The 26,813-nt window shown below is 49.5% G+C and overlaps 1 protein-coding gene across 9 annotated transcripts in view; it reads right to left on the reverse strand.

The window, feature by feature from the left end:
- Positions 1-26,813, reverse strand: part of LOC114498404 (metal transporter CNNM4) — a 75,516-nt gene that overhangs the window by 26,726 nt on the left and 21,977 nt on the right. For 2 of the 9 annotated variants that reach the window (XM_028514275.2, XM_036030092.1), the window contains exon 1: positions 5,314-6,684. The exons of 5 other annotated variants lie outside the window; for them this stretch is intronic. In XM_028514275.2, coding sequence (XP_028370076.1) covers positions 5,314-6,655 — 1,342 coding nt within the window. In that variant the 5' untranslated portion in view covers positions 6,656-6,684. Of the gene's footprint in view, positions 1-5,313; positions 6,685-9,109; positions 11,616-13,794; positions 13,977-17,031; positions 17,095-18,638; positions 18,736-19,013; positions 19,184-20,138; positions 20,274-20,594; positions 20,739-26,813 lie in introns of those variants that run through there. 2 more of the 9 variants (XM_036030088.1, XM_028517592.2) reach the window with 2 other exon arrangements.

Genomic DNA, 26,813 nt, shown 5'->3' on the forward strand with positions numbered 1-26,813 from the left:
TTTAAGAATTTACTCTGCTTTGGGTAAGCGTTCTTCACCTATAAAACTTTCTACCTATACAAAAAAAGAAGAAGATACAATGCAAGCCACATACGTAATTTCAAATTTTTGAGTGGCTACATTAAAAAAGACTCAGGTGAAATGAATTGACAATATATTGTAATAACTCAATGTAGCTAAAATATCACTTCAATATGTAATCATTATAAACACATTAATAGATATTTTACTTTTTTGTGCCAAATCTTTGAAGTTTGGTGTGTGCTGCACCTACAGCACATCTCAGTTCAGGCCAGTTAGTTACCTGTCCAGAGCGCAGCAGCCACACATGGGTGGTAGCAGATGGGCTGTGCAGGTCTGAGACCTGAGAGCAGACTGGTCTCAGCCGCACCCTTCTCTGTTACTAGTGAAAACAGCTTGGGCAGGGAGCTGGCCTGGACCTGCACATGAAGAAGGTACTTGCTTCAAGAATCTTTTGGTTAAGCAAGAAGTCAAGTTCCCTTTGTGTGAATCAACCTTTACATTCCTTGAGTTTAATTACAATGCAATGAGTAGAGTTTAGAAACACACTCTGTGGAACTCTATCTGGCACACTCGCCCCATTCCTACAGCACCCCCCACCCACACTGTCCCGGCCCCAGCAAACAGGTATAGGAAGGCCTCTGCTCCAGAGTTGGATGAAATGCAAAAACGTTGAGACTCAACCAAACACTATTAGTGTATTATTATTAGTAGTGGTAAACCACTAACAGGATGATCAAGAAAGGAATGAGGCTATAAAAGAATAAAAAGATTTACTGTATTTTATCAAACTTGAGATGCCATTGATTGTGAAGCACAGCCTGGCTGCAGAGAAGTTAAGAAGCATGTTTTAGTGATTACTGTGTGCTGGCCACCAATGGCTTTACTCATTTATTACCCTGAGTCTTTCTTTCCAACAACTCCCTGAGGCACATAATACTATTATTCCCACTTACAGTTTACAGAGAAAACGAGGCCCAGGGACGTTCAATACTCTACCTAAGTGCAAAACCAGGCAGCTGGCTCCAGAGTTCATTGTCTTCACCACCATGCTTCACTGGCTTTCACTGAGAACAGTCTTAGAACACCCTCCCCTCAGATGATTCCCACAGGGCCCATCTAAATAAAAGAAAAAATCATTCTTTCTCTTTCATCTCAATGATGCTCTAATAGGTTTAGACAAAAATTAAAGGTGGAAATGATACATTACATATCTTGCCCTTTCCAAAGGAAAAGGCTGGGGGTCCCTGCAGAACAATCTGTTCATTCCTATGGAGATGGGCACTGAATGGGAGTTGCAGCATTTCTAGAAGCTTTCTTCCCCTTGGCATTTGTGTTGAGAATGGCTCACACCAGAAGGCAGGCACTACTTCTAGAAGGGCCATGGGAACCCTGCCACATGATACCAATCTGTCAGGCCAAATCAGGAAGGCCAAGACACACAATTTTAACCAGCAGTCTTCTTGGATTCTGGTACCAGAGCTCAGGTTCTACATGGCCATCTAAGGGCACAGATGACCCATTTCAGCTCCCTTCTTCCAGGAAACTACTTGCCGTGGCAGGTTATCTGCAAAATGGACTAACTTCTCTCTTGCCTTCAAACTTCTATGAAGTAGGCACAAGTTTCTCAATGACCTGCTACATGGAAGGTCCCCCAAAACAGTGGCCATGTGATTTCATCTCCAGACAATGTTTGAGGGGACCCAGAAGGCAACTGTGAGAAAGCAGTGGAAGTACACAGAAAAAGAGCAGTTGGCGGGGTTATGTCTATTTTTCATCTGAGAGGATACACAGTCTGAAAATATGGGCCCTGCTGGCAAACATGGCCACAGGCCTGCCTTGTGCCAGGGCCACAAGCAAGAGACAGGTGGTATGTCTCAACATCAACCAGAAAGCCCTGAAAAAGCCCTACAGTTTAATTTGGCTAGTTAGCAGGCACCAGAGTACTCATAAATTTTATGCATGCTCAAGGACTCTTTTGATATGCCCTCTTTTGAATATCCTAGTTTCTAGGATAATTTTAAAAATTCAGTTGGAATTTAAACTCCTCTGCCCTTTTGTTTTTTAAAGCAACTGCTTGAATCTGTCCCATAAGAAAGAACACTGTTAACATTCCCCATGGAAGATCTGACTCTTCAGAGCTGTGGCTTTTAACAATGAACCAGGACTCAGGCACTTTAAAGCAGAGACTGACAAACTCACCTATCCTAACCCCGCCTCTGGCTGAAGTCCTTGAATTATCTCATTGGGGGTTGACAAAGAAGGCAGAGGCTGATGGCTTTCAAGGAAATACATATTATTTACTCTAGCTCCAAAGTACTCATTCTTCCTGGTAATGTTGATACAAAATAATCAGTGTCACCTTAAGTCTGCACACTGACTGAAGGCTCCTCACTGGGGAGAGGCACTCTTCCAGACTATAAAGTCCCAGAGAGACAGGGCTCTGGAAGCACAATAGCAACAGAAGCCAGAATGGTAGCTGCCAAGATGTCAGGGACTCCACCTTCAGGAAATCCAGAGGCACCACTACCTCACACTCCTGGCAGAGAGGTAGGATGGGAACTGAGTTCTAAAAGCTCCTCAAGACTGCAATATGCCTTTTGTTCATAAGCAGAATAAAGAAAGGGGTTGGGCTATAAAGAGGATATCCACCAAAGAACTGCACTGCATGAGAAGCAGAAAAAGCTCCAGGATTTCAGAGAAAAGAGGAGGTCGTTCTACCCTAAGAATAGCCCTCACTCACCACAGGAGGAGGAAGGCAAGGGAAGGAAGCACTCCCCACTCAACCTCCAGGTTGCAAGTCGCCCCCACCAATTTCTAGTACTATTAGGAGAAGGAGGAGGAGGAACTGTTGCTAATAGGCAGCTACTGGGTTAGCATCAGGCTGCATGAAACCTGCCTGGCTGTCCAGGGCTGCTCTGAAGCCACCACCAGCACAGGAGTGGCCTACCCTGTGGCCATCCCTACCTACTGGCTCCTTTCCAACAACACCTAAACCTAAACCCACTTGCCCATCTTAATCCCCAGCTCATCCTCTCACAGCCACTGCTCTCTGGCTTCTTCAGCCATACTTCATGGAAAGCCTGTCTTCAATACCTGTTGTACCTACCTCTCATCCCTCATTCACTCCATCCCAACACCCTACACCAAAACACCCAACCCACTTGTGCAAAGGTCAAGGGAACCCTGCTGGCTGGATCCAGGTGGTACAACACTGGCCTCCTCTTCTGATCACTCTCCTTCCCTTGGTGAGTGGTCTCTTGCCCAGGTCCAGATGGTCTGAGCCACTGGCCCTTCTCAGCAGCCTCTCCTCTGCTGCCTTCACAAAACATGCATGCACCCTCAGGGTTAGGCTCTCTGCTCCCCTTCTGTGGTTGTGGGACCACTGCTACACCCAAGACCATATGTTCACCTCCACTCAGGTCCTTCCAATTTTACATCACCTGCTCTCTAAGACTTGGCCACAGGGCCACTGCACAAACTCCAATGTCCAGAACACACTCCTAGCCCAGCCCCAATCCCTCTTCCCTGACCATGCTCTGCCTCAGGGAAGGTAAAAATCCAGGCCTCTTCCCCAGCTCCTTCCTCTTGCCCCCAGGCACCTGACAACCATAAAACCCTCCAATTCCACCTCCAAAAGCTCTCTTGGGACTCCTTTCCAGGCCCTATTCAGCCTGCCACCCTCTCCTCTGCAACCCCCACCACCCACCCACTGTTCCCCACACCAGTCATGGCGACAAGCTCTGCTCACAGGCACCACCCTGGTGTCAAGTCTAGCCTCCCTAGTGTCTCAAGCTGGGAGGTGGCACAGGAGAGATGGAATGAACCCTCCCCAGCTGACTTCAGGGCCACCTCATAGACCACAGTGACCCAGATAAAGTACTTACCACCAGGAAGTTCTGTCTGGCCCCTCCTCTGGGCTTCCCTCCCCAGAGGGGCTGCATGGCCACCCCTCAGATTCTCTAGCAGGGCAGTCAGAGCTACCCATCAAAGCCTCCTGCCCAACAGGAAGCACAATAACCACCCAACTATGCAACACTCAGGCCTCTCAAAAGCACAAAAAGTGATGCTGCATGTACACACTCATGAGTCTGGCATACAGCAGTGCTAACACAGGAGTTAACACAGTGATCACCACAAAGCTGTCTCCTTGCCATCTGTCAGGGGCTCACCAAGCACCTCCCAGGCCAGCCTGCGGTGGAAGACCTTACAGCTGTCAGAAAATCAGGGGGCTTTGCTCACTTCCCAGCCTCACATACAGGCTTTAGGATCAAGCCCACCCAGAATCCTGGGGTGTCCCATGTCCATCCTGCAGGAATTTAAGCTGGTGGCCAAGGAGCAGCCAAGCTCTAAGGAGCACACCCAAGCCTGGCAATGCAGAGGAGCACCACGCCTTCACATTGTAGAGTAAGTCTTGGTTTTTACCTGCAACCTTAGAGTTGCTCATACATATCAAGATGAAATATGTAGTTGAGGGGAAACTTGAGAGGGTTAAAAAGGGGAAAGTTTTCTAAAAGATAGAGGAAGTTTTCTAAAGACAGCTGAAGGAGAGGCTAAATCAGTATCCATGAAGTTACTTTTGGCAAATCAAAGTGGACACTTCATCTACACCAACAAAAAAGTATACGCCAATCACTCACTTCTCTGTAATCAAGAAGGCAGCAGCCCATTAGTGACAACGCTGACCTGGAAACAGGCCAAGCTATTTTGACATTACAGGTATCCCTTACTTCATTGCTCTTCAGATGTTGCATTTTTTACAAATTGAAGTCAAGATCCTCCACCAGCAAAAAGATTAAGACTCACTTTCTTGTGGTGGTCTGGAACTGAACCCACAATATCCAAAGTATGCCTGTACATGTAAATAGATAATAGCTTCAAGGCATCTGGAGAACTAGTTTTTTCCACTTTTTAAAGTTTCTATCCACGAGTTTGAACCTGCTTCAAAGCCATAGCCCATAAAAATGACTTGGAAAGGGAAAGAGCTGCGGGTTACAGCCTACTGGACACACCTCCCAGAACTCGGGGCCTACCACGAAAAGGGAAGTTTTGCTGTCTCTAGAAATGTCACCCTCTGAACGATAGCCTTTAAATAATATTTCAAAAAGTCACTCAAAGCTGCAAGGCCATCATCTTCTTTAAAGGCCACATAAAAAAAAAAAAAAGCCACTTTGAGGTCTCACTGCCTTCCACAGGGCTGGGACCCTCTTCCCAAGGCTTCCATAACCCTCCATCCCTTTTCTAAGGGAGGGCGAAGGCCTTCGGGTTCCCTCCATGATTCCTGGACTTTACCTCGCTTGAACTCCTCCAGAACAGCGTCTAGCTTCGTGTCGTTGAAGACAAAGTGGAGTGGGTGGTTGTAGAAGCGGGTGATGGTGCTGAGCGGCGTGCAGTCCTCGGGATCCACAAAGGCCAAGTCCTTGAGATAGAGCATGTCCACGATGTTCGAGCGCTCCTCCTCGTACACAGGGATGCGCGTGTGGCCACTCTGCATGATGCTAGCCAAAACGCCGAAGTCCAGCACGGTGCTGGCGTCTAGCATAAAGCAGTCCTCAAGCGGCGTGAGCACTTCCTCCACCGTCCGGTAGCGCAGCACGCCCTTGCTTAGGTCGCTGTAGGGGTCGCCGCCGCCTCTTGCCAGCTCCAGCACGCGCTCTCGCAGCCGCCCAGGTCGCGCCGCCAGCTCCAGCAGCTGCCCCACCGGCAAGGCCACGGGCAACGTGAGCAGCACAGCCAGGCGGCTGAGCGCCAGAGCGCGCGGGGCCAGAGCCAGTGTCCAGCGTCCGCTCACGGCGGCCGGCAACACCTCAGCTACCAGGAACGCGAGCCCTGCGCTGCCCAACACGGCGGGCAAGGCGCGATGGCCGGCAGCGCTGTACAGCAGCACAGCCAGCGCCGCCTGCGCCAGGCTAGCTAACAGCAGCAGCGCGCCAAGGACGCAGCCGGCCCAGCGCCTCGCTGGCTCCAGGCGCCGCGCCGCCGCGCGCTCTGCCTCTGAGCCGTTCTCGCGCAGCACCTGCACCTCGGCTGGTGCCAGCACCAGCGCGCTCAACTGGAGGCCTCGTGCCAGCGCTGCCAGTGCTAGCAGCCCCGCCGCCCCGAGGCCAAGCATCCAGGACGGCACCGCCTCCTGGAACGCCGCCTCGACGCTCGGCTCCGCGCGCTCGGCCTCGGCACGCAGGCGCAGGCGCAGCAGCGCACGCCACTCGCCCGCGGAGGTCGCCGCCGCTTCTCCAGCTGCCGTGCCGCTGGGCTCCCCACGCACTGCCAGCAGTGCCAAATGCGGGAGCTCGGCCTCGGCGCGCAGGCGCAGCAGCGCACGCCACTCGCCAGTAGGGGCCACCACCTCCCCGGGCTCCGCAGCCGGCCCGCCCTCGGGGCAGCCCGCCCCCTCGGGGACCGCCCAAGACCAGGAGCTGTTAGCGAAGCCCGAGCCGAAGAAGCGCAAGCGGAAGGTGGCCTCGGGCGCAGCCGGCACCTCCCCTCCGCGTGCCCACGACGCGCCCGCAGCCCCGGCCTGCTCCAGGCAGACGCCCAGCACTCGCGGGCCCTGTGCCGCCTCCCCGGCGGCGTGCCCCAGGCACAGCGAGGCCAATAGCCAGCTCAGCAGCCCCGCCGCCGCCACTGCCGCCATCGCCCGCTGCCCCTCTCGCCCTCCGCGCAGCCTACCTCCACCTCTGTCGGCCAATCGGTGCTGCGCTCGCACCGCCTGCGCCAATGGGCGATGCTAGGGGGCGTGCCCAGGGTCGGGCTAGGCTGCGCCAGGGCGTAAACAGGCGGTGCGGGCGGGGCGAGGCGGGGCTGTTGGGGCCTGTGGGGCGTGTGGGGCGTGTGGGGTGTGTGGGCGCGCGGAGCTCTGCGTGGTAGTCCCCGTGCGGGAGACCTGGCTAGAGCTCTGAGAAGTTCCGGGCGGGACTTCTGAGAAGTGCGGCTTTGGGAACTGCCGACTAGAGGCAAGGATGTGGAAGGGAGATCCGGAGCTGGGCTCCGGGAAACTAAGGTTCGGGCAGATGCTTGTTGATGACTCCCAACCTCGCTGTAGTCTGGGGACGACGACATAGCCTTTGGAAGAAAAGATATAAACACACGAGATCACTACCCACCGGGACTCTTGCCGCTACTTCATGTTGTTTTCTAGGAGAAAAGTAAAGCCCAACTTGGCGTGGATGTTGTATTTCAATGCCACCTACCTAATATGGCGTCACCCACCCAGGTCACCACCTAGCCACATTCGGCAACAGCGGCTCTGTCAGCAATGCATGGACCTGTCATTACACTTGTACTTCTTTGGTCTCAGGCTTCCTGGGGAAAGAATCTATCACTTAATTTTGTTGAGGAAACCTTTGGACAGACACTGCGCAATTTGGATCACACTTGGAAAGCACAAATGGTCATTTGAACTGTCAATATCCAAAGACAAAGAATCCAGAATATGGTGAAGCTCCTCACCGAGTGCTTCTCTGTTAACAGTAGAGGCCTCAGCTATACTTCTCCAGCTCCTTCCTCAGATCTGCGCCATTTCCCCTCCCCTGCTTAGTTGCAGCACCAATGGAGACACTTGCCACTTGACCTTCAGGTCCCTCGTTGACCCTTCACGGGCCATTTTCCCTACTGGTCATTTGGTTGAAGACATTTCCATGTTTTATTCAAATGTGTGTTTTAAATTCATAGCTATCGTGACTTCTCTGGCTAATTCCTGCTTGCTTCTTGTCTGCAAATATCACTTCCTCCAGCTGATCTTCCTCTACCATCTTGACTAGGTTGGGTCAAGGTTATGAGAACTAGGTGTCTCTCCCTAAGAGCATCCAGTACTTACCTTATGGTGGTAAGTACATTAATTCAACAAGTATTTCCTGTATGGAAAGCCTGCAATGTACCAGGTCCTGTTCTAGTGCTGGTACTGTGTGGAAATAAAAGTTCCTGCTCTCCTGGAGCTTAGGTTCCATCCAGTATTGGGACAACAGGAAACACACAAATCATATTTTAATATCTGGCAGTAAGCGCTATGGAGAAAAACAAGACTAGAAGAGACAGGGGTTAGGATCATGCTGTTTGTGTAGGGTGATCTAAGAAGGCTTCTCCAAGGAGGTGATATTTGGACAGGGCCAGACCAAGCAAGATAAACCTCATAAAGAACTGGGGGAAGTGTGTTCCTGGTGGAGAAGACAGTGAATCCAAGGGTCCTTGTGTGACTATCTCCCCCTAGGTGTCTTCCTCATTAAACTCACTGAGGGGCTGGTTGTACCTGGCATGCAACAGGGGCTTTAACATGTGGAACAAATGGATGGCTAACATTCATTCTTCCCATCTATACACAACTTTTTGCATGTTATTTCCTTTATCTGGAATGTCCTTTCTGCCTACACAAGTGCCTCCCTTTCTTTAAACATTCCCCACAACTTGGTGGCTCTGTTAAGCCTAACTGGCTTGAGCCCCTGGCCTCAACAAAATCATGTACTATGGCCAAGACACCTGTGGGCACTGCAGGAGTGGATGTAGTGAGGTCACTCTCAGGTGGGCTCCTCAGGAGATCAGAACTCTCACTTTGAGACCAGGAGGCAACTGCTCATTATAAAGCAATGTGACCCTATCTCTAGATTAAGCTCCTATCTCCTTCAGCCTTCAGGGTAGAGAGGAGGGGGAATTTGCCCACTCCAACTGGCCCCTCTGGCACCTGCTGGCAGAAGACCCTGAGGTATCCATTTTACAGGATTTCTAATTGTGGTAACTGAGCACATGTCTAGCAACTCCTGTGAGGCCAGCCTTGATTATACATATTTTATAAATTATATTTCTCCTTTTTAAAAACAGATTTTATTTACTTAACTTTAGAAAGAAGGGAAGGGAGGGAGACAGAGGCAGAGAAACATCTGGCCCGAAACCCAGGCATATGCCCTGACCAGGAGCTGAACCAAGCAACGTTTTGGTTCACAGGCCGGCCAGGGCTCTGCTTCTTTTCTACTGCTAAACTGCCCCAGAATGCTGTCCCCTTGCTCTGACACAAGTGACAGACAATCAGTCACTTCTATTTCTGTGACAGGCATTGAATATTGACTAATTCAAATAGGAAAAGTTTAGACTCACCACAATTTCTTATTTCATTTTTTATTACCAGTCAAAAATAAATTCCATATATTGTTTAGCAAATATCATTGTTTTGTGACAAAAGACACGAGTCATAACAACAAAACTCCCCGAGAGTCAAACTCATAACAATGCCAAAATAAATCACAAAAATATACAAATTAAAATCTTATGCAAAATAAATATGAGTTACTTGCTATGGTGGCTGTGACTTGCCTACCCATTTGGTGGCCACCTGCAAAGGTCTCCCTTACAAAGGAAGATGTGTAGGGATGGGCCAATTCCAGGGTAGAACTCAGCTCAGGAACCAGAGGTTGGAATAGGAAGTGAAAAATTGCACTGGGAAGAAGTCATCGGACCAGGAATATTTGGAAATAATTATGACCCTATGCAAGAAGTGATTATAAAAGAGGAAGGGGAGTGGAAGGAGGAAGAAGGACCATCTGTTGAGAGTAAATATGTGTGCAAAGAGGTAGCTGTGGAAGAATGTGCACCTGCTTTTACTTCACACACACTCACTTGGTTCAGGCCAATGTGCTTGGCCCCACCTGGCACTCAGGTCTCAAGAACACAGCTTTGCAAGCTTCCATGTGGATCAGCAAGCTGCTCCTGTAGAAAACTAAGAGGTTTCCCCCAGGGAACAAACGTCCAGTGTCTTTTTTCCTTCTGGCTGAGAACCCATGGGTGTCATCACCTTCTCTCAGACTTTTAGGAATAAATTCTGTGAGTGGCCAGGGGCAGGCATACTTGGTGCTAGACATTTCCTGGTCCCAAGACAGGATTCTCCAGGTACCTGAACGGGAGAGCACTTGGGTGACAGAACTCACTGGCTGAGGAAAGGACAGTACTCAGGTGGAAGGCCTACAGAGTCTGCCTCGCCTGATGTTGGGCCCCAGCAACTGTTTTGTCTGACAGAAGGGCCAATGTGGACCTTAGTCCCGCAGTCTCCCCATCAGTGGGCAGCCTGGAGCTATGCAGCAGGGCCTGATTCAGTCCCAGGGAAAAGGTGCTGGGGCAGGATTTCCTGTGGGTGCAGAGCTCTGTACCACCAGCTTCAGCACAGGCCGTGATGACATCTCACACTAGGATTACAGACATGGGGGAAACATGGCTGCCAGTTGTGTCCCTTTAAGGTGGAAACTTTTCCTGGGTCCTGGAAGTGTATAAAGAGGACACATAAGCCTCATCTATAAGGGAAATGGCATGGGCATGAAGAACTCGTTTAGGTTGGCTTCCTACATGTTCTGTTCTCAATCTCCAAGAGACCTTGGGGTTTGGACTATAAGTAGGGAGTCTGGAAAGCAGAGTTCAGGGTTCAGACTGGTCTTTGGTTGTGGGGTGGGAAGGGGATGGTATTACTTGCTAACACAGATGCCCACAAGATTCCCTCTTAGAACCTGAAGGAGTATTGCAGACAAGTCACCTCTAGTGTAGATGCTGTCCTAACCCAGGGGGAAGACTTTGGTAAAAGTGAGGGCAGCCTGGGGAGCAGGGGTGAGCAAACTGAAAGGTAGGGGACCCTGCCTAACCCATCACGTCAGCCCCATCATAAGGGGACAGTTGTCCAAAGGGGCAGATAGGAGGCAAACCAATGGAGACAGTGGTGAAAATGGCCCCAACTCACCAGGAGAGCTTAACAGCAGGGTTCTCAGAAAGTCCTGGACCCAGCAAGTGACAAGAGCAGGGCTCCTCTGCTGTAGCTGGGAGTATCAGTCCTTGATCACAGCTCCTCAGAATCCCCAGCCTCAGCGACGACAGACTAGCCTCCGTGCACATATCCTCAATGCTATTGGGTTCTTTCCTTCCTGGGAAGAACAGGGCCTCTGGGACCCCGACGTCTTTGGAAGGCAAGGAGGTGGAAGAGTGGGCTCCCTGAGTCAGGGACATAGCCAGAAGGTTGCAGTGGGGAGAGATAATGGCTATTGCTTCCTGGAGTGAAAAACACTTTCAAAGTTTTTGTGGAAAAAAATTTTTTTAAATAAAGTTCTTTAACCCTGTCTTCCCTTCTGTATTTCCTTCCCCAAATGATATTTAAAAAGAGGAGCAATAAGCCTAATTTAGAAAGTTTCCAGTAAAAACACAGCCTTTCTTGTGGTGGCTGCTCCATGCCACAGTCCAGGGCTGGGCAGCCACTACTTCAGAGCTGTTCATAGGTCCCTGTCAGAGGCCAGCCTCCTCACAGGCTGGGGGCCACCTGGCTGCTCAGTAAGACAGGCTCTCTGCACCCTGTCTGGCCTGACAGGCTCCCTCTCTTCAGGTGGGCCCACTGGGGCGGCCCCCGCGGAGCTGACGGGGGGCCCCGGGCCCTCCTGTCAGATGGTGCTCTCAGGACCAGCTTTGTGCAGCGTGGCATTGCGCTCATTGAGGAGAGTTGTGGTCTCGTCCACCACAGGCAGCTCAGGCTTGTCCACCAAGTTCTCCGTGCAGATGGTGCACCCATCCAAAGGAAACTGAGGGGAGCTGTCCATCCGTGAGGCCAGCAGCCCGTTCTGGTACTGCTGCCGGGTGATCTGCACGAAGGAGGGGAGAGGGTCACTAAGAGCAAGGCTGGGATGCCAAGGCCACCAGAGACCTGGGAAAGCAGGACCAGAAGGACAGAGGCTGCAAGTCCAGAAGGGGGATGTGAGCAGAGGGAGTCTCTGGAAAGCCATCAAGACTAAACAGCTACTTCTGGCAAGATGGAGGAATAGGTGGACGCACCATACCTCCTCGCACAACCAAGATTAGAACAACAATAATTTACAACAATAATTTACAGTCAGAATAACGCCCAGATCCGGCAGAGGATTTATCTGAATGGAAGTCGGACAGCCAAGAAGTTGAAGTAGACCCGTACATCCAGACTGGTAGGAGACAACGAGCCGGGCGGGGACGGGGCTGGCTAGGGTCGGCGGGGCGCGGAGGTCGGGGAAAGTTTGGCGCGAAATCAGTGCGACAGCCATCCGGGGCGCAAGAACGCAGCGGTGATCCCTGAATACGCAAGCTGCGGCTGGCAGACCCAGAGGGGTAGCGATTGTGGACCAGGGCAGAACTCGCAGCCCAGGAGCCCAGAGAAGGGTCTGAGTCCAGGAGAACGGAACTATCACCATTGTTTTCTCCCGTCCCCGCTCCTGCTCCTGCCCCGCCCCCACATATAACGTCACAATCTAGCAACTGGGGTGCCCAGCCCCAGTGAACACCTAAGGCTCCGCCCCCCACTGTAACAAGAGCAACCAGACCCCCCCCCCAAAAAAAAGGAGAGACGGGAAAAACATGTTTTCAACAGAGCAGATCAGTCCCCCAGGACTCATCCTTTTGAGCGACCAAGAAATAGCCAATCTATCAGATGCACAGTTCAAAACACTGGTGATCAGAAAGCTCACAGAATTGGTTGATTTTGGGTGCAAATTAGATGAAAGGATGCAGGTTACCATAAAAGAGATGCAGGAAGATATGCGGAGGAGAACCAATAGTGAAAGGAAGGAATCTGAGTCTCAAAACAATACAGTGGACCAAAAGGAAGACAGAATCAACCAAGCAGGAAAGCATGATGAAATAAGAATTCAAAAACTCAAGGAAAAGATTAAGAGCATCCAAGACACCTTTAAACATTCCAATATCCAAATTATAGGGGTACCAGAATCGGAGGAGGAAAAGCAACAGATTGAGCACGTATTTGAACAAATAATAAAGGAGAACTTCCCCAATCTGGCAAAGGGAACAGTCTTCCAAGAAATCCAAGAAGTTCAGAGAGCCCCAAAGAAGTTGGACCCAAGAAGAAACACACCAAGGCACATCATAATTACATTAGCCAAGGTAAAAACGGAGGAGAGAATCCTAGAAGCAGCAAGAGATAAGGGGACAGTCACCTACAAAGGAGTTCCCATCAGACTGTCAGCTGATTTCTCCAAAAGACCTTACAGGCAATAAGGGGCTAGAAAGAAATATTCCAAGTCATGAAAGACAAGGACCTACATCCCAGATTGTTCTATCCAGCAAAGCTCTCATTTAGAATGGACAGGCAGATAAAGTGCTTCTCAGATAAGGTCAAGTTAAAGGAGTTCATCATCACCAAGCCCTTATTTTATGAAATGCTAAAGGGACTTATCTAAGAAAAGAAGATAAAGAAAAGACATATATAGTAAAAGGACAGCAAACTCACAAATATTAACAACTACACCTAAAGCAAAACCAAAAGAAACTAAGTAAACAATTAGAACAGAACCACAGAAATGGAGATCACATGGAGGGTTAGCAGCAGGGGGGTGGGAGGAGGAGAGAGGGGGAAAAGGTATAGAGAATAAGTAGCATAGAATGTAGGTTGAAAATAGATAGGGGGAGGGGCAAGAACAGTACGGGAAATGTAGAAGCTAAAGAACTCATAAGTATGACACATGGACATGAACTAAAGGGGGGAAATGTGGGTGGGAGGGGGGTACGGGGGGAGGGGAGAGAAGGGGGAAAATGGGACAACTGTAATAGCATAATCAATAAAATATATTTAAAAAAATAAAGTCTACTTCATAATATTAAAAAAAAATGTATCAAGGAAGAGTAAAAAAAAAAAAAAAAAAGACTAAGCAGCAAGACTAAGGAGGACACTCATGTCAGGCCTGGGCCGTGCATTCTAGGTAGTGAACAGAAAAAAGAGTTGCTGATTCCCAAGGCAGTGATCCAAAGGCCCAGATGGTGGCCGCAGGTAGCACTAACCTTAATGTACTGCAGGTCCATGAGTGCCCGGACACTGAAGTCAGAGACGTACTGGCCCAGGACAGAGCTGCCAAACTGGTTGCTGCTGCCTGTCAAGGGGGCTGTGGCTGAGAGGTCCGTGCGGTCCGGGTAACTGAGGGAGGCTGAGCGGCTCAGGGGCATGGGGTGCGATGGGGATCGGTCTGTGGGGAGACAGAGGATGTCAGGTCCCGCCACCCTGCCGCCCCCACAGCCTCTTGTCTAGCCTTGTCCCAAGGATGCCCCCACCAGGAATAAGAACACTTCTTAAGGACAATAAGAAGCTCTCACCACAGAAGCTCTGACCTCATCAAAGCAAGTGAGTTAGTTTGTTTAGCAGTGTTGCGCAATAACTATTAAAAAGCCTACCAAAACAAAACAAAAAACAAAGCCAAAGACTCAGGAAGTTATGCTACAGAACCCAAACAACTGATCAATCAAGGGCAGCACAATGGTTACCCTTGTCTCAGTAACACCTCGTGTCAATGGACACAGACCGCATATCTTTGAATTACATTAAAGATTACACAATTTGCACTCTCACAACATACATATACACACACACCTCAACATGACACCCTGCTCACAACTAAAAATGCTCTTAAGAGATCAAACATTTGTTCTGCATATGACCTGTTCTATGTGGACAGTCCTACCCACTGATGTCTGCTGAGCCCCAGCCAGCCTGACAGGTGTCTGCAGGCAGCAGGTTCCTTTCCCAGGAACTAGAGGCTCCAGAACTTCAGGCTTCCCATTCCCAGTTAGTTCCTGTCCTCCTCCTGGGAGGCAAAGCCTGGGCAGTGTTGGCAGTGCCTCTTCCCGCCACCAGGGGCAGCTCAGGCCTCATTCCGTTGACTGTAACCAGAAAAGGGGGATGATTCAACCTCAAATGAGGAAGGATCACACTCCTTATTTTGAAAAACAAACCGCACACATTATTATGCATCATTAGCTCTAATTTTAAAAAAACACTTAGAAAACAATAAAATCCACGAATAAGTTAACTGTGAAGGCATGCTGGCTTGTTTCAAACAAACAGGAAGTAAGACTAAGCTGATTTGCTTAGTTAAGTACTAAATTACTAACTAATTACTAAGTTAGTGGTTCTATCAAATAGCTCAGTGAAGAGAGCAAACATCCAGGTGACTGAATGACCAATAGAGCTTTAACAAAGTGGGAGTGATTCAGTAATGTGCCATCTTAGAACTTCACTCAGAAAACATGGGAAAACTGTGTGGACATTCCACAATGGGGTGGTGCACAATTATTAGAGGGTCATGTGCATGTATCTCTTACTCCAACCTAAGTAACGCCTCTGATGAAGTTCCAGAAGAAAGTAGGATAGAAGAAAGAGGATATCAATATTCCACATTAAGGGGAGCAATTGAGATCTTGCTTCCTGGCAACTGTCATCAGTTCAGTTCAAATAAACTCTTATAAAAATTTAAAAAATACATTAATTATTTGGATCATGGAATGCTTTTAATTAATGCTTATTAACATTCCAGAACAGGAAGTGAATTTAAAACCAACACAAATTGGTGACATAGCCTATTAAAAATAGAGGCCCTAAAGAAAAATATAACAAAATACGAAGTGTTTGTTTCTGAATAATGAAATTACAATGCTTCTTAATTTTCTTAAGACTCTTCTATTTTCCCAATAAGCTGTTACTTTTATGATTAGAACAAAACAATATATACAAAGAAGGAATTTTTAATTTGGTAATTCTACTTCTAAAAGAATATTCTATGGACATAATCTCCAATGTAGAAAACATTTTTCACAAAGAGGTTTACATCATGTTATTATTTAAAATACACACCCCCATGCGTAAGGGGGAATAGCAAATGAAGGCACATTTGCTTGATGGGACCCTGTGGCTCTAACTAGAAAGCTTATGGGAAAGTATTTCTTGTCCCAAATCAAGTAAAAATATCAGAATTCAAACGGCGTATGCATGAACTCCTGGCCATACGTGAAACAAGAAAGTGCAGAAGAGAAAGAGGGAAGCTGGTCAGTGAAGGCCGAATGGCCCTTCTGTTCTCATCAGACATGCCCTGCTCAGAGGCCATTACCGGCTTCCAGCTTCCTCGCACAGTCAAAAGTAGGCTGTGTTTGAAAGGGACTAGTAACTTTTTAGTCACCTTTTAAATTTTATTTTATTTCTCTAGAAGAGGATCAATAGTAAAGTGTGCTTTGGTACAGTGAAAAAGAAAAAAAAAAACAGATGTAGGAATGTAAAATGGGAAACAGTTAAGCGACGTGCTAGGTCCTTAGACCTGTGGAGGCTCAGGAACTCCTCTAGGTCACACACTGGGACTGGAGCTCAAGGCACGAGCCATGCTCTCAACCTCCTCAGGGCACACCAGGCCAGGCCAGGATTCTGGTAACAAGGCCAGCATCTCCTGCCCCCGTCTGCTGCCTCAGAATGTGCGGAACAGGGAACCCTCGAGTGAGTAGGAATAAGTCTGGCCAACATAGTCCCACCAGTCCTGGAACAGGGCTCAGGAGTGCAACATACCAAAGGCCAGAAATACCATATGGCATTTGGCTTTTTCCTAAATACTCAGACTGCCACATTTTAGCTGTAAAACAAATAATAATTGAGCTCTAACTAAACATTTACATCAATTTCCTCATTGCTTCCAACAATTTTAAGGGTGCATATGAGGAAACCAAGACTTAGGGAGGCTGAGTCAGTCCCTCAGAATCATTTAGCTGGTAGCTGTGGAGATGGCGTTGCCAGGACAGTCTGACTGTGGCTGCACTGCTAACTGCCCAGCCGCTGACGCCCCTGCTAGAAAGACTCCAGCAGTCACAGAATGAAAAGCAAAGCCTGTGGAGAAGGGTAGAACATTTTTTTAGAGAAAGCTAATATGACCAATCTGTGAGTGGCCTTGATCAGGGTGGCTGAACAGCTAGGCTCATCTGGCCTGGTTGGGAGTAACTCTCCATCCTAGTGTATCATCTGAGAGAGAGAGAGTTTGTGTATGGCATGTGCATGTGTGCACACCTTTTCAAAGATTAAAGAACCTTTAGGAAAGCCCTTCCGGGACCAGGACAAAGCCACCTAGTAATTGGGCCCCAGGCCAAGCTGGCCCTCAAGTGTGAACAGGTGAGAAGCCCCAGTGCCTAGTGGGGCAGGTTAATGCAGCTGCAGTGTGTGGGCTCAGGCGACAGGTGGCAGTGCAGAGTTCTCCAGCCATGCCATGTTACCTGAGAGCCGGGAGAGTAGGGAGTTCCGCTTGCCAGGCGGACACCCGACCTGGGTTGAAGGTACTGGAGCAAAAGAGGAAAAGGTCAGTGGTGGGTGGGGTCCAGGTCAGGACGCAGGACATGGAGCCAACAGGAATGGGCTGGAGAAGCAGACCCGCTGTCCAGGCTCCCTATAGCAGCGAGGGGGCACAATGGAAAAGGAGACACGGCTTTGACAGGGAGGGTGCTCAGGGGATGCTGGTGGACTGGTCCCAAAGTTCCCACAGGGAATCCAGAGCCCTGAGAAGCCATCTCCTTTCCCTTCTGGCCACTCCAAATGGGAACTGAGAGTCTCCAGGTCAAGGAAGAGAGCCCAGGGGCGTGACCCAGGTCTCTGAGGCACTGCTGCAGGGAGAGTACCTGGAGGAAATGTCCCATAACTGTGTGTCCCTCTGAACAAGATTTCCCCAAGCTGAATGGCAAGAGATGCTCTTAGGAGAGGCAGAGAAGTCCTCCCCAAGGCTCTGGAGTCTTGTGTCTCCTCTTCCTCAGAGGCCACTCATGCTGGTAGAGGGGCAGAGCTGTGTCATGCCCATGGATGAGCTGAACTGGGTCAATAAGCATGGATGCCCAGGTTCCCACACAGGATCCTCTTGGTGAAAGGACAACTGGCACTGACAAGGCTCCCAGGAGCTGCAGCACCCCCCCTCACAGTGTAGCCTGTCCCCCAGCACCAAAGTGGGCTTCCACTCTCCAGCCCACAGCCACTAGGGCCCATCTTGAGGCTTGGAGGGGTCCCAAGATGAATGAGGAGCTGCGCTGGCCCCTTTAGCAAGGGGCATCTGGACCAACCAGGACTGAAGAAGCAGAGGACACCGGGGTGGCCAGAGAGGCCCTTCTTTGGTCTTGCCATAATCTCTCCTGGAGGTTGTCCAGTATTCTTTTTGCTCTCAAGTCCCTTTATTCTATCACAACTAACACTTAACCAAGAGGCAGCAGCTAAGCCCCAAGAAATCAAACCTGTCTGCCACCTGCCCTGGCCTGGCTCCCAACTGCGGGCACTTTGGACACCCTCACCCCTATCCCTAGGTTCCCCCCTCCCAGTTCTCATAGACAAAGCCCTGTGGCTTCCATCTACTTGCCTCCTCTCTCAGCTCTCCACCTCCCATGATGGCCAGTGAGGGCCACCATGGCCTGCTTACCAGCTGGCCCAGTCTACCATCATACTTCCCCTGCTCAAAGGCCATTAACAGCTTCCTGCTTACTATCACAACCACACACCATCAACTTTCTGGGGCTCCCCAACTCATCCTTACTCCTCAGTTTTCCTCCCCTGTGGCAGGGCAGTTTCCCTCCTATCTCAGGACACGCTCTCAGCTCCTTCCAGGCCTTTGCTCAGAATCCCTCCCCACCCCATCCCATCCTATGAATCCTGTCCAAAGGAGCAAGTCACTCTGCTCTTCCAGGCCACCTCCTCCAGGCCCCAGTGGCTCTAGCACTCACTGGTCTCCCTCTCCTCAAACCATCTAGGTTATGAACCATCTAGGTCCCAAGGTGCTGGGGGCCACTCACTGCTGCTCCACTCCAGGGCCGCTGGAGGGCAGCACCAGGACAGCCCAGCAACTCACCAGGGGGGCCCGAGGACAGGGCCATGGTCCCATAGTAGGAGAAGGCACCCGTCTCAAACTTCATGTTCTCCTTCCCAGCCTCCACCTCCACCTTCCCCTGAAAGAACACAGGGTTAAGGTTACAAAGTGAGAAAAATAAAACAAAACAAAACAAAAACAATGAGGCAAAAGGAAGACATGAGGGGTGATGGCACTGTGAGCCCAAGGGAAGAGCTTGGGGGACCTGACCTGAGGGCTCAAAGGTGGTCACTCCGAAGAGAACAGGCAACAGAGAACACTGGCTCAGAGCAGGCCATACACACAGTCTCGGGGCAGGAAAGCCCTGCATCCCCACCATCTCAGCAGTAGGGGGAGCAGGTGCAGGTAGGCACTCACCTGCAGGATGAGGATAAAGTAGTCAGCTGGCTTGTTCCGGGTGTACAGATAGTGGCGGACATAGTATTTGTTGTGCTCATCAAACTTGAGTTCCTGAATGACGTCTGGATACTTGAGCAGCCGAAGCAGGATCTTCTCTGATATCAGAGAAGGGCGGAACTGGGGGACCTCTGCAGGGGGAAAGAGGAGGATTTCATATGGGGCCAGGCTGGGCCCACAGGGACACAGTCACTGCAGTACAAGGACAGCCCTCTCACTGCTAGGACCTTCCATTTAATTCTGAGGGAAGGAAGGGCCCTAAGCTCCAGGCGGGTCAGACTAGAGTCTGTCTGCCTGCTAGGCTTGAACAAGGGCCCCTGCACTACCAGGGTATGACCTTGGCAAGTTATTTAACCTGTGTCTCAGTTTCCTCATCTGTAAAATGGGGATTAAAAACTTCAGAGTTATTGTGAGGTTAAACAGGTTAATACATGTAAAGCACTCAGACACATTATTGGCATATGGAAAATGTTTGATAAATGTTATTACCATTATTATCATTATCAACATCATCCATATCCTGGCAGAAAAAAGCAAAGGAAAAGGATTTATTAAAGTCAGATTGGTGTCAGGGGAGGGAGTGGGCAGGCTCTTTCTCATCCATCGCCCAGGTCCCCAAGGGAGCTGTGAATCCCAGGTGAGAGACATGACATTGATCTAGAGGTCAAATCCTGCAGTCAAGTCCAGCATATGCAGGTAGAGGGGAGGTGGGAGAGACGAGAACAGAGCTAGTACAGGCTCCTCAAGGGGATGAAGCAGACAAGGACCGTGCACTGCATCTGGGTGGGCCCACAGCACATGCAAGGGCCTACTTCTCCCTCCTACTCAATGAGACTCGATGAGCCCATTTCAGGTCCTCCTGGGGCTTATTTATTTCAAAAGTAACTTGACGCTTCCTAGAAATTTGAATGAGAGACAGCAAATCACAGGGCTCGCCCAAGGATGTGGGAGCTGCCTGGCCCCATCTGGGTTTCCCTGCACCTTGCATCTGTATAGCCTCACCCTATGGGGGAAGTAGCCAGGGACCCAGTCCTTTTCCCTCTGTGATTGTCCCACCAATGATGAAGGCCCTCCTTTCACTCTTACCTGTGGACAGAAATCGGTGAGCAGCCAGGAGTAGCTGAGGTGAAATTTTCACCTTGAGTTCGTTGTCAGCATCCTTGAAGGCTGAGAAGTCCCGTTTGTTCTTTTCAGACACCCGTTTCCGGCTTCGGTTATCAGCTGCAAGAGAATGAATCTGGAGCTCAGCATGCTGTCCCCACAGTGGACTCAGAAATAGACTGGAACCAGTTTGTCAGCTCTCGGCTCAGCAGTTCCTCCCTCCACAATGAAGCTGCAGTGCCTAGGCCAGGGCAGGTCCCCAGGCTGGTGCTGAAGCACAAAGGCCAGGAGGAACCAAGACAGCCTCTGCTCCCTGGTCTAAGCAACATGCTCCCAAACCACCGCAGCCTACATCCTGCACTGTGGACTTACCACCCAGGACAGCAGATGTCAGGCCTAAGCGGGAAAGGACTCTGGGCCTGTGGGGAGGGTGGGACTCACTGTACATATCCGACTCGTCCAGGATCTCAGACTTGATGATCTCCTCAATGACGTCCTCCAGGGTGACCAGGCCCAGAACCTCATAGAAGGGGTCACCTTCACCCTCGTTGTTCACCTTCTGCACAATGGCCAGGTGGGACTTCCCTGGCAGACAACGCAATGAGTCAGACAAGAGCAGAGGAACCAGTCATGAGACTCCTCCACCAAAATGTTAACACATTTGGGGTCATGCGTTATTAGGGTGGGGTCAGGGATGGGTTTTTTCCCTTTTCTGTAGTTCCTGAAGTTTCTATTGCAAAAAGATACTGCTTTAATGAAAAATAAAACCAAAAGTATTTTTTAATATTAGGGCACAAGGTCCTTCTGGGGAGGGAAAAACCCATACTGACAACCGGTGGGCAGAGAAGCCCTAGGTGAGTGCCAGCTGGACAAGGGGCTCCTCAGAGGGCACCCACCTTCCATGGGGCTCAAGGGCCATTGACAATGCTTCACTGGGCTCCTTAGCAAAACTGCCCTGCAAGTACCCTGGGGCCATGCCACTCACTGCCCAATGCTAAGGCTCTGCATTCCCAAAGCCATTAACAAATTAGCCCGACATAATTAGGCCAGGCAGGCACTATAATTAGAGAAGGGCCACCATTTCAACCTAAAGCAAGAGAAAGTTAGGAAGGGAGTTGGAGAAAAACCTTGCACAGAAGCTTTGTAAGGTGGTTGGGTTTCCCAGGCTTTCTTGGGCCCCACACCCTCGCCCTGTGCCCCTGAACCCAGTGTGTGACAACAGGGAGACAACCCAGAGAGCTTGGCCCACACTCCAAGTTGAACAAACAGTAGGACACAGATTTGGAACAGCGTGAGGGAGAAAGCCCTGGGAGAGCTGCGAAGGTCAGGTCAGAGTCTCCTCACAGCTTCCCCTTTACAATCGAATCTTATGGCATCACTCTAAGGATGTCCCTGTAGACGATGTTCTCTAGATTTCTTAAGGCCACAGGAAATTCCCAAACCCTAGCATATGCTCTTTAGAACTTCTAGAGGCCTCTTAGGGAGAACAGAGATGCTAGTTCTCATTTCCTTTGAAAAAAGTATTGTAAAAAATATCTGCGTGCACCCAAGTGATGGGGAGAAATATTGTCCTGTGAAACATTCTCACACACACAGTGCAGGTCACTATGATACACTTATTTCTATCTTTGAGCTGTGGTCAAAACACTATCAACACCTTCCTAGACAAAACCATGGCTAGACTCACTTTTAAAATTTCCTTGTGCCACTGGCTGGTATGGCTCAGAGGATTGAGCGCTGGCCTGCAAACCAAAGGGTCACCAGTTCGATTCCCACTTGGGGCACAAGCCTAGGTTGCAGGCCAGGTCCCCAGATGGGAGCGTGTAAGAGGCAACCACACATGGATGTTTCTCTCCTCTTTCTCCCTCCCTTCCGCCAGGGCCCTCAAGCAGCAGCCAGTCCGGGCCTGGGCCTGGCCACTGTGCCTGCTGGAGGCAGCCCATCCAGGGGAGCCCTCTGGGGAGGAAAAAAAAACGCTGTGAGGGGCCTGGGGTAGCTAGTTTAGCCTGTGTCATCAGACAGGAACCAGAATTAAAGCAGGTAGCTTTTACTGCCTTCCAGGCTAGCAAACTCTAGAAGCCTGGTGAGCCCAGTGTGAGGGAGATGGGCCTTCACAGGCACTCTAGTTGGTGAGCAAGAAAACAGGCACATTTCAGGAGGATGACTTGGCAGCATGTCTCAAAAACGAAGGGTCCCTAACCTTGGCCTGAGAAATTCCATTTGTAGGAACTTACCCTGTGTATATAATCTTCACTAAAGCAGAAAGACACAAAAGCCAAGAGGGTGATCAAAACATTTTTTCAGAGCCTCAAACCAGAGACTACTGAAATCAATACCATTGGAGCAGGAAAGCTGAACAGGGGCTACTGCTGCCTGGAGAGAGACAGCAGGGCCAGAGGGACAAAATGTGGAACAAAACCCAAGACAGGGCACTAGTGGAAGAGCAAGTGATGGGACAGAATGTGTGGTGCCATCTACCCGCATAGAAATGGGGGGTGGGGGCAGGGAACCTTGAAATGTCTGGAAGCAACACTGGTCACCTCTGGGGGCTTTTGAAGTTGAGGGGGAGCTATTATAGCTTACTCTATATTCCTCCATATTGTTCTACTTGATGGGCATGTTTTACTTCTATATTATTATTATTAATCCTCACCTGAGGATATGTTTATTGGTTTTAAAGAGAAAGGAAGGGAGAGAGAAACATCAGTCTGGTTGCCTCCCATATGCAACCTGACTGGGGATCAAAATCACAACCTAGGTATGTGCTCTGACCAGGAATCGAACCTGCAACCTTTTGGTACACAGGATGTGTACCAAATGCTCCAACCAACTGAGCAACCCAGCAAGGGCAACTTCTATACTTTTTTAATTGAGAAAAAATTAAGGGGAAGCCCTGACTGGTGTGGCTCAGTATACTGAATGCCAGCCTGCAAACCAAAAAGGTTGCCAGTTCAATTCCCAACCCAAGTACATGCCTGGGTTGCAGGCCAGGTCCCCAGTAGGGGGCCCATGAGAAGCAACCACACATTGATGTTTCTCTCTCTCCCTTTCTCCCTCTCTCCCCCCTCTCTAAAAATAAAAAATAAATAAAATATTTTTAAAAAATTAAGGAATGCAAAGGAAACCGGTGAGAGAGTCTAGCATGAGCAAGGGTTCTGTGCCTGTACTGAGGCACATGGAGCCCCAGGAATAGGGCACATCTCTGAATACCGCCAAGTTAGCAGCACCCTGCTCATACCCCAGAAGTCAGAGCCCCTGCAGATTCAGCTTCAATGATCCAAGAAAATGTTTGCCCACTGAAACTTCCAATCAACCCACAGTCAAGGGTTGCACTAGGCCTCACCAGGAAAGGCTGGCAGCTCCCCTAAAAAACAGAAATATCCCTCCTGTGGGTGAAACGAGCTGATTCCTTGAGCCTGATTAAAGCCACTCTCAGCCTCTCTGCTTTCTGAGGGTACTTTGTCTGTGGAACCGAGTGGTATATATGGTACCCTCTTGTGACAGCACCATCAAGCAGGGTACCCTGTAGATGTGCCAACCTGGAACACAGCCTAGTCACCCCTATTCTGTACCCGAAAGAGCCTGGTGCACTGGAGTTGACTATGGCTGGCCACTTGGGGGCCCCACACAAAGGACCACTCAGTCACTCTCTGCTGATCCAACCATCGGACCCTGGGCTGTGTTTGCCTTTCCTAATTTTTCTTCCCCGAAAGGGCAGGGGACTTTTTCATTTGTTTTTTTGGTCTTAGCAGAATGTTCCTCTTCCAAAGTCAGCAGTGACATACAATAGTGGGGGTCTTATGCTCAGGCCACTGCCTCTAACCAGGGCCACTCTCTCCTTCCTCCAGGAATCTCCTGATGTTCCTCTGACCTTAGGGCCTGCTCTCTGGGGTTTCTAGAGGCTGTACAGTGCAGTTCCTCTTAATACAAGAGTACCCCAGGGCTCAGTCCTTGCATCTGCTCCCTTGCCTCATGACTTTAAATACAAAATGTGCCAAGGCATCTCAAACAAATATTTGCAGCCCAGCCCTCTTCTGTGCTCTCCAACTCATATATCCAACTGCTTGCTGACAGCAAGATCCATGTGGATGTCTAACACCTTGAACTTACTACCAAAACCAAGCTCCTGCCCTTCCCCCTGCCTTCCCCATCTTTCTCTATCCAGCTGACTGGCATGAGGAAGAAAACTTTGCCTCCTCCATTATTCTACCCTTCTACATCCAACCCTTTCAGCAGATCTGTCAGCTCTGCCTGCAAGAAGCACCCAGAATCCAACTTCTTCTGGCAGTCTCCACTGCTACCATTCTGGGCCACATGTGTCTCCCTCTCACCCAGAGGGTAGAAACAGCTTCTTACCATTGCTCTGCTTCATCCTGGGTCCACTTTCAACACATCAGCAAGGGGGACCCCCTCGCCGGGAAGTCAGGTTGCCTCACGCATCATTCCACTCACAAGCCACAGTCCTCAGTGGCCAGGTCCCAAAGCCCCTCATGCACCTCACCAGCCTCTTACTCCTCTCTCCTGTGCTGAGGTCAGCCTTAGCCTCCTTGCTGTCAACACCTAAGGCTGCTCCCTTCACCTGGCCATTTCTCCTCCACACACCCGCATAGCTCACCCCCCCTTTAGGTTTTCGTTCAAATGCCACCCTCTTAGTAACTAACAGCCTCACTTACAGCAACCCCTCCTCTAACACCCAAGCCAGTCCTTAGTTTATCACCTAAAATAAATTATATAACATGTTTATTCACTTTATCCCTTATAGTCCCTCTTCTCCCATAAGATTGCGAGTCCATTACAGCAGGAGATTCAGTCTGTGTTCCCAAAACTTGGAACAGTGAGTGGCATAAAGTAAGCATTCAGTAAATGTTTGTGGGGAAACGACTTAGTCCACATGGGAAGGTGAAAAGGGATGGAGACTAGAGAAAGGATCATTTTGAATTTTGGCAATAAAAGGTTTCTGTAATTCAGAAATAACTGTTAACTGATTTACCTTTTAAAATAAAGAGGATCAACTTAGGACTTACATGTTTATGATTCTTAATTTATGGAATTTAAATCTAATATAGAATTTTATTTTTTATGTTACCTCATCCTTTTTTAAAAGATTTTATTTATTTATTTTTAGAGAGAGGGGAAGGAAGGGAGAAAGAGAGAGAAACATCAATGTGCAAAAGATACATTCATCAGTTGCCTCTCACACGCCCCCAACTGGGGACCTGGCCCACAACCCAGGCATGTGCCCTGACCAGGAATCGAACCAGCACATTTTGGTTTTGCAGGTTGTCACTCAATCCACTGAGCCACACCAGCCAGGGCTGAGTTACTTCCTCTTACTATTGGTGTCCATTCAACTGGGTAACTGGATTTTGGAGGTGGTTAAGGAAAGAAATAAAACATGAAAAGTTAAATAATACATCTATTCTAAAAGCTGAGAATCCTACATTTTTTCAAAGCAATGTTTATTCAAAGAAAAATGACTGAGAAATATAGCTAAATGTTCATATTTAGCCAATCCATAGAAATTTGCTGATATTTAACTATTTTTGACCAACAAAAATAATCTCATATGATTTAACCTAACAGTATGGGGAATTCAAAATGGTTTTTGTTTTCTTTTTGTACTTTTCTGAGTAGAAATTTCAAATTTTCCATAGTCAGTAGCATAAATCTTATCATTAGACAGATACACATACATTAAAGTAAATTTTAAAAGACTCTCATACTGCTTCCTCTGGGGACTGGGGCTTCCTGAGCCTTTAATTCAAGCACTGTTCAGAACCTGGCTGTGGAGAGGAGCACCTTGAAGTCACTATCTCTCGGTCGCCTCGGTCGCCTCTGGGCCACACCCAGCTGCCAGCTTGCCCCAACACCCTTTGTCACCCTGTGTCCAGCCAGCCAGTCTCCTCCAGGTCAGAGAACTGCACCGTGCAGCCTCTAGAAATGCCAGAGAGGCCAAGGAAACCAGAGAGCAAATCCAAGCTTCTTCCACTGTCCTCTCTCACCCGGAACAGGGGCAAGAAGTGAGACAACCCAGACCTGCATCCAGAGACAGCCCCTCTCCTGACTCCGCCCTGGGTACCCCAGCTTGCGCCCCAGTTCTTCCTTTCCCTTGCACGACTGTTCTGTTACTGGCTTGTGCCACTGGCCAACTGGCGTCCACGTCCCCATGGTGCAGGCTACAGCTCAGCCAGGCCTGCACTGTCACTCCGCTCCTTCCCATATCCCCCCATCTTCACGCCTCCCCACCAAGCCTTGCACACAGCAGATGCTCCAGGCTCTTTGCTGGATATACACAGGCAGTAGTCTCCAGAAGCTGAAGGAAGCCCAGTCCCCAGCCTTTCCTGTGCCCTCCTTCCTCATAAAAAGCTTTCTCTCTAAAAGACCATAAGAAGGACAAATCACTAGGTGCTGGGTTTCAAAGTCCACAAGGGTTCTCAGAGGGCCCTACTCACCAGTTCTGGCTGCATTTCTCACAGATTAGATCTCTCCCAAGATGCTGTGATCAGCATACTCCTTGCTGGCATCCCTGGAAAGTCCTGCTTCCCAACACCCCAGGTCCCCAGGAGTAGCCTTAGCTCTCAGTCCCTCCTGAGGTACCCTCCTTTCCTAGGAATCCCTTCCTTTCTCCTCCCTCCACCCTGGCCACAGACAACAGCAGGA

This window comes from Phyllostomus discolor, chromosome 6 (assembly GCF_004126475.2).
Source record: "Phyllostomus discolor isolate MPI-MPIP mPhyDis1 chromosome 6, mPhyDis1.pri.v3, whole genome shotgun sequence".
In the NCBI taxonomy this organism is placed as follows: Eukaryota; Metazoa; Chordata; class Mammalia; order Chiroptera; family Phyllostomidae; genus Phyllostomus; species Phyllostomus discolor.